The sequence below is a fragment of the Miniopterus natalensis genome, chromosome 9 (assembly GCF_054644295.1).
Source record: "Miniopterus natalensis isolate mMinNat1 chromosome 9, mMinNat1.hap1, whole genome shotgun sequence".
NCBI classification, from domain to species: domain Eukaryota; kingdom Metazoa; phylum Chordata; class Mammalia; order Chiroptera; family Miniopteridae; genus Miniopterus; species Miniopterus natalensis.
In genome coordinates, this window is record NC_142089.1 from 61,837,438 (window position 1) to 61,844,958 (window position 7,521).

The 7,521-nt window shown below is 44.8% G+C and overlaps 1 protein-coding gene across 1 annotated transcript; it reads right to left on the bottom strand.

The window, feature by feature from the left end:
- Positions 1 to 6,476: 6,476 nt before the first annotated feature.
- Positions 6,477 to 7,166, bottom strand: HDGFL1 (HDGF like 1). Its single transcript, XM_016208490.2, has one exon. It carries the CDS (start codon positions 7,164 to 7,166, stop codon positions 6,477 to 6,479), a length of 690 nt encoding a protein of 229 aa, XP_016063976.2.
- Between the last annotated feature and the right edge of the window lie 355 nt (positions 7,167 to 7,521).

Here is a 7,521-nt window from a genome sequence, read left to right on the forward strand (position 1 = left end):
GAATCTTTTAAATTGGATATGTTCCCATAAAATAACAGTGAGGAATTTAAAGAAGCTGCTTGAAGGATATGAGGAAATGGGAGGATACTATTTCTGTTTCTCTCAGTGTATGAGTAAACTAAATATAGAATTGTCATGTATATCACAACCAGGGGGCTTCTTAGAATTTAGCAGAGACGACCAGTGTTTTCCTAAATGAAGTGAGAGTTGGGTTCTAATTATTTCAAGTGCTATGGCTAGTCCTCTGGATTACATTGAAGGGAAGTGAATTTACATGTAAATTATGACTATTTTGTGCTGGGCACTATGTTTGCCATTTTAATGTATAGGAGTTCATTAGCTTCTCACAACAAACCTGTCACATAAAAGTCACTATCAAATGTTTAGTTGAGGGAAACTAAGATTGTACTGCTGTTAAATAGCAGAGCCAGAAATTAAATCTGAGTTTAGGTGGCTCCAAAGCCAAATGCCACCAAGCTGCTTCCTGCATTAGAGGAAGCTGATAATGAAGTATAAAGTTATTCAAGAGACATACACTATAAGGAGCAGGCTATTATGTTTAACATGTTTATTCACACTCGGATTCAGATGAGGACCCAGGATAATCTGATTCATCCCCTCCTTAGATTTCTGCCTTGCTAAGGTTTGTTAGCAAGACACTTACCTGTATAAAATTTTAAAAATCTTATTTAATAAATGGTATACACTCATTAAAAAAAAAAATCCCTAGGCTCCTCTTACGGTGTTTTACCCTGCATGACACAATTCCACAACTCTTCCTCTGAGGGCTGGGGTGAAGGGGGAGCAACAGAATGTAGTCATTCGTTCGTTCATTCATTCAGTTATGAACCACCACATAGGGGCTGCTTAATAGGAAACTGGCGTTTTGCTAGGTTCTTCAAATAAGCAGAAATGGTCATGTTTCCTGTGTACATAGAATGTAGATGGGGTGATCAACCTGTTGGTTGATACAAACCAGTAAAGGGATTTTACTGGTTTGCTAGTTTACTAGGAGTGAAGTAAACGTTATCAAGGGGAAACTAGGTCTTGTTGGAACATGTTGGAGGGACACCTAATTCTGACATAATAATTTTGAAAACACGTCTTCAGGGGAAAAGAGAATAGTGCTGTTAGTTTTCTGGGAAGGGGGAAGAGCATGTATCAAAGTGACAGACACAAAAGAGAAAACAGTACTCACCAAACGACCCATACTCTTGGGGCACTGGCCACACGCCAGGACTGGAAGGAGGTGAAATTTTTTCCACTGTTCCCCATGCCAAAGAAGTGGCCATTATGACTAGGAATGTCCTTGATCAATATGCCCCAGGCTGCCTCCGGCCATCCAGAGCCTTTGCTATATTTTCTGTGTATTCTCTGGCATTCTCAAGACCATTTCAGTGAAGTTGAAGATTACATGTAAAATCAGATGGCCAAGAAAAAAAATCTCCTGATGTCAGAATTACTCTAGAAAACCACTTAGAAGGTCTCTATTTTAGAGTTCTCAAAATCAAATATGGTCAATTTTTCCACCAGGAGTGGGAAAGATAACTGTTTATGTATAAGCCAAATAGTTGGCTTATGAGATTGGGGCCATATTATGTGGTGAACAGATCCCGTCCTTTAAATTCGTTAAATTTTGAGAAATGTCTCCACTAAGTGAGGTATCTACACCACAAGAGGCTGTAGGAATGGCAGATCCAAGTTCCTCTTGGCACTCTAATACTTTATTATTGTAAATTTTTGGCTGAATGGTCAATACATGACTCCTGTATGAAGAAGACCGTTACCAGAATGTTCTCTTGCTTACCCAGGGACCTTAGTGGTTTAACTAAGACAAATGACTCAAATAGTGGGGAAACCTGGGTAAAATAAATAGCATTGCCTTGGCATCAGAGAATGGTTTCTCTGGGTCTTTGAGAACTGCCAATGCTTTTCAAGTCACCTAATTTAGGAGGCTAATTACATGAAACACAAAATCACCCAAACCTACATATGTCATTAGTCCATGGGCCAGTTTACACTGCCTCCCTGTTTTGACAGTCAGGATGAATTCAGCATCACATACAACTTTTACTACAGAACTATGAATATAAAGAGTACTTGATAACATTTTTAAGCATTTAGAAAAAAATCTATTGTGTAATTATGGCATGTTTTGGGAATTGGGATAAAATATTAATGAAACATATTTCCTTTCTATTCCAGCTAGTAAAAGAGCAAAAAATTAACAGGAAATTAGAATATGATCAATGTAAGCATAGAATGGTACAGGTACACACGGGGCTGACTTGCACCTTGAGTACTTGGCCAGGCCCAGAAGAGAGGCAGTTCTTTCTAAATACAAAGAGCAGCATGTGTGTGTAGCATGTGTAGCAGAAGTTTCTTTGACAAGAGTGTCGACAATGAACTGAATAGAAAATGCCCTATATACCTTTAATATCTACTATATTTTCAGGAAACATAAATGGAGGTATGAGCCACAAAGAAGAATTCACACCTTTGACAAGAATTTGCAGAACTGGTGAGAACTTAAAGAAACAAAATTTACAACCCTCAGTGGCATCTTAGTCCCTTGCCAAAGTGATGAAATCAGTGATGTTTGTGTGCAGTATCAACTACTTCGAAAGCCTTACAGAAACCAGATGTTAAATATGTCTGCAAAGCATTGACAATGTGATGAGCACACATTTACATGGAACGCTTAAACAAGATCTTCCAAACACTCATGAACACATTTGAATACCCACAACATAGCATCAGCAAAAGGCTGAGCAGTGCTCTCTGTTCAGTAAGATAACTAATTATTGATCAGTAATTTTTTGACTGAGGCAAATGCTTCTCAGAATACAACAAAGGACAGCATTGGAATTATGAGGAATTTTTTTTTTAATATGTCTTTATTGACTGGAGAGAGAGAGAGAGACGAGAGAGAGAGAGAGAGAGAGAGAGAGAGAGAGAGAGAGAGAAACATCGATGATGAGAAAGTCATTGATCGGCTGCCTCCTGCACACCCCCCAACAGGGATGAGCCCACAACCCAGGCATGTGCCCTGATCGGGAATCGAACTGCGATCTCCTGCAACATAGGTTGATGCTCAAACCACTGAGCCACGCCGGCAGGGTGAATTATGGGGAATTTTAGACAACCAAAGAAATTTTAGAAAACAGCATCTTTTTTAGTCGACACAAAAACATCTCATGGCCACCAAAGCATAAAAATAGTGTCTACTGCCTAGAAGAGGGCTGAGTAAAGAATTTCCCATGTTTCCCTTTCTTTAGTGGATTTTAATTTTGCTTGTTACTTCTGCATATCATCTAGATGTACTATAGTACTCCGATTACCATTTTCATTGCCATATTATGGTCACCAAGAAGGCAAATGTGTATGATGCTCCCTAATAAACAACTTTTTCTATCCCTGACATGAAAACAAAAAAGGAAAAATGGTAGTAATTTCATTTTCTTTCAGTTTATTGAATCATTTCAGAAGATGTGCCTCCATAAAAACCTTATCAAAATCATGTGCTTGCCTATGGCAAATATACCAATCCATATTCAGACTTCCTATAGTCACATACTTTTTGAAAAATACTGATGTGCAATTGCCCTCATCATTTCGCCAAGTCATTTAATGACAAAACAATTGTCAGTTGCTTCAAATGGTTTTTATTTCACATACCTACTAGCAGTGTTTGTTAATATAGTCTTTGCTATACAAATTTCTAAATTTTTACTTCAGAATAGTCAAGGAGAATCAGTACTCCCATTTTATTCAGTGGGAAGCAATACAATAATAAAACAAAGCACCTATGATTTAGAATGAGAAAGACCTGTCTTTGAATCTTGGTTTATTTACTATTGTCCAACCTTGGGATTACTTAACACCACTGAATTTCAGCTCCCGCAGCTTTAAAATAGAGATAACAGTAGGTACTTAACTGGGAACTTGTATTAATAAAGACATGTAGAACATATTATATGGCCCGGCTCAATTTAGAGACTAAATACAAAGTACTCTCATAATTATGCATTTGTTATTAATGCTGAAATAGCAATGTTTTAAACTTCTGATTTCATGGTTAGCACTTCTTTGAATGTGCAATTCAGGGAACAAAGTTTAGCTTGGCCCAAGAAAATCTGTATTTGAATCCTGAGTGTTCTGTGAAGTGCAAGAAAAGCCACTTAGCTTCTCTGAACCAGAGCTGTTTCCAGTGTGAAATGTGAGTACTAATGCCTGTCTTGCCAGATTATTACAGACTAAATGACAAACAGCCATTAAATAGTAACACCTAGAATGCAATAGCAGTAGTTGAAAAACAAGGAATCTTGTTTGTAGGCCTTGGAGTAAAATAATTCCATCTTATACAGAGATGGGGGAATAGGACCGTTTTCAGTTGCCAATCCTGCTGGTTAGGCATGGCCTGGCATGTTCTGTGAGAAGGAGTCGAATATTTACTAAGCCTCTGCATGCATGCAGTGTTGATGAATACAGAAACTGGAACCCAGTGTGTGATTATCATTAAGTATATTGAAATATCCCCAGTATTCACACAAAGCCACTGCAAAGAGAAAATATCCTGCAGATACTACATATTTTAAGAACTGGAAATATAAATTTATTAGTTTTTTCATGTAAAAAGTGTTATATGAAGACTAGTGATAAAATCTGGAAAAGCAACAACTAAATGAAGATCCAATCCTCTTACCTTTATTCACCAGATCTATCGTTTAGCAAAGTACATAGGATATTAGAAACTCAGTTATCGTCTCATTTTGTCATCATTCAAGTATTTTGTTGACTTATTTCCATTCATTCTTATCAGTAGCAGTGACTACTATAGATGGAGTAAGGAGTAGAGATCTTAAGATAACAAAGGTTTATCAAGGGTGATTCTAAAATATCCTTGTATAACCCTGGCCTGGAGGCTCAGTTGGTTGGAACGTCATCCTGTACACCAAAAGGCTGCAGGTTCGATTCTCGGTCAGGGCACATACTTAGGTTGTGGGTTCAGTCCCCAGAAGGGACTCATACAGGAGGCAACCGATTGATATTTCTCTCTCTACCCCTTCCCTTCCTCTCTCTCTAAAATCAATAGAAAAACATATCCTCAGGGGAGAATTAAAAAAGAAATGAAATAAAGTAAAATACCCCAGTATATTACAAACAATTGTTTTTACATAGGATGTATAGAAAACAAGAGCATTACATTTAAGAGCCAATTTGTCAGAAACCAAAGAAACAGACCTGAGATTTGTTTAACGTAATCAAAGAGTTTTTATTTTCTAGAACTGAAATACTTCAGATCTAAACTTCCAAAGCTAGCTAGTCAACAATTTTTCTTCAGAGCCCAAGAGAGAAGGTTGGGGGTGAAAGAGGCAAAAGATGAAAAGGACACAGAGAGACCACTAGGAATAGGTGAGGAGGGCCCACTTATTTCTCTTTCTTCTCAGTAGGTTACACATCAGGTCTGGTGGCAGGTTGGGAAATGTGGATGGGAAATGACACTGCAAGGAACATCAAAGCCTTACCAACAAAAAGAAAGGCATCAAACCCCAATTGGAAGGGGAACCTACTAGTTCATCTAAGAAATGGGGGTAGCAACAGAAGAGTTAGGGGCCTAATAAAGGTACACCCAGGGGTAGTTCGTAATTTTCAAAAATATTTCCTTTTATTAAAACGGTTTCCTAAACTATGTGCCTTGTCTTTCATGTCTGGGCATTGTATATTACTGTAGGATGGCCCTGAGGCTGTAGGGGGTGGGGAAGGGTGGCCAGAGGTCTTCCCAGAACAACCCATGTAGCCCCAGAGATCTAAACGGGGGGGTAGATGTTCCTCACCATTCCCATCCAAGAAGCTGGGCAAAGCTAAGACTTCCAATCTCACAAACAACTTGGAAGCCCCCAAATCATGTTATGAAGGACTACAGCTCTCAGAACTCCCTGGGCAAGCAAAAGGATTTTTGGAATGGAGGCCCTCCCCCGCAAGCTGTAGGTGTGGGAGGAGTGGACAGGAGCTTGGGAAGATGCCACTCTCCTGCCACCATCCACCCACCACCAGAGTTTCAGGATTGCCCCTTGCAGGCCTCTGGAAGTCCCCCTTGCTCTTCCTCCTCACCCCTTCCACTCCTGCCCGATTCCAACGCAGAGGTCCAGGATGTCTGGGGGAGAGACGGGCGTGGGAGGCGGGAACGGCTGGTGCAGGCCCCAGTAGAAGACTTGGGCGACAGTTCCAGGCAGGAAGGTGCACGGTGGCCTCATCTCATCCGAAGGCGCAGGGGCCCTGACTCAGCTCCCAGGGACGTGGGGGCAGAGGCGAGGAACAGGTCGTCTGCCAATCCAGGTCAACCTCAAGGCCGGGGGTGGACGGGGCGGGGGTGGAGGGCAGCGGGCGGGGGGGCGGGAAGGTGGTCTCAGTTCACGGCCCCTAAACAGGCCACAGCAGGAACGGGGAGGGGGCTCTGGTCGACACTTCGGCCATTACTGGCTCTCGTGGTCTCCGTCACCCGGGACCTCGGCCTCCTCCTCCACCTCGGCAGCCTCTTCCTGCAGCTCCCCTTCCTCCTGGGGCGGCCCCCAGACAGGGCCCTGCTCCAACGCCTCCACCAGGACCGGCCTCGCAGCCTCGCAGGCCCCCGCCGCCGCCGCCTCGCCCTCCGGATCGGCCTCCTTGGGGCGTTTGGGGACGCGCTCCAGCAGGTCTTCGGCGCTCCTCTTCAGCGGCCCCATCTCGTCCTGCGCCTGGGCCGGCTCGTCCACGCGCAGCTCCCCGTTCTCATCTCCGCCACGGCGGCCGCTCTTCTGGGCCTCGGTGGCCTCCGAGGCCTCACAGGCCTCAGGCTGCGGCCCCGGCGCTGGCTCCTCGGCGCCGCTCTTCTCTTGGGGGCCCTGGTCGTCACAGGCCTGGATGGTGGGGTTGTTCTCGATCTCCCACAGCCCCTCGCTGAAGCCCCTCCTCTTGTTGGGCTTGCCGAACTTCTCCTTGCACTCGGCGTACGGGAAGAGGTGTTTGGGGCCCAGGAGGGCGGTCTCGTGGGTCCCAAAGAAGAACACTTGATAGCGGTTGTGTTCAGCCATGTGCTCGACCCTGGCCGGCCAGTGGGCGTAGCCTTTCAACTTGGCGAACACCAGGTCTCCGCTCTGGTACTTGGGGATGAAGTAATCTGACATGGCGGTGAGAGGACCGAGAGGACCGGCCTCGATGGTGGCGGCCGGAAGGAGAAGCCGGAGAGGCGCATGCGCACGGGACAGCCGCTGCGCTCCGGCCGCGCGCCCCCTGGAGGCGCCGAGTGCGCATGTGCAGCGGCATCCCGCGGGCGGCGGGGAGGTTCTAGCGTGAGCCGGGCGTTCTCTCCGCGCCGCCGGGCCCGCGGGCCCCGCCCCCGCCTCGTGGTTTCCGGGAAGCTGGCGGGAGGCGCTCCGAGGCCCCGGGCGGTTGTGCGGGCGGCGGCCCGTGCGGGTCCGTCTCGAGGCCACGCGGATTACATGGCTGGCTGTGCCGGAGCGGCCTGGAAAGGGAGGTGAG

Excerpts from the sequence above, each read along its gene's own strand:
- HDGFL1 (XM_016208490.2), bottom strand. The coding sequence starts at position 7,166 with ATGTCAGATTACTTCATCCCCAAGTACCAGAGCGGAGACCTGGTGTTC.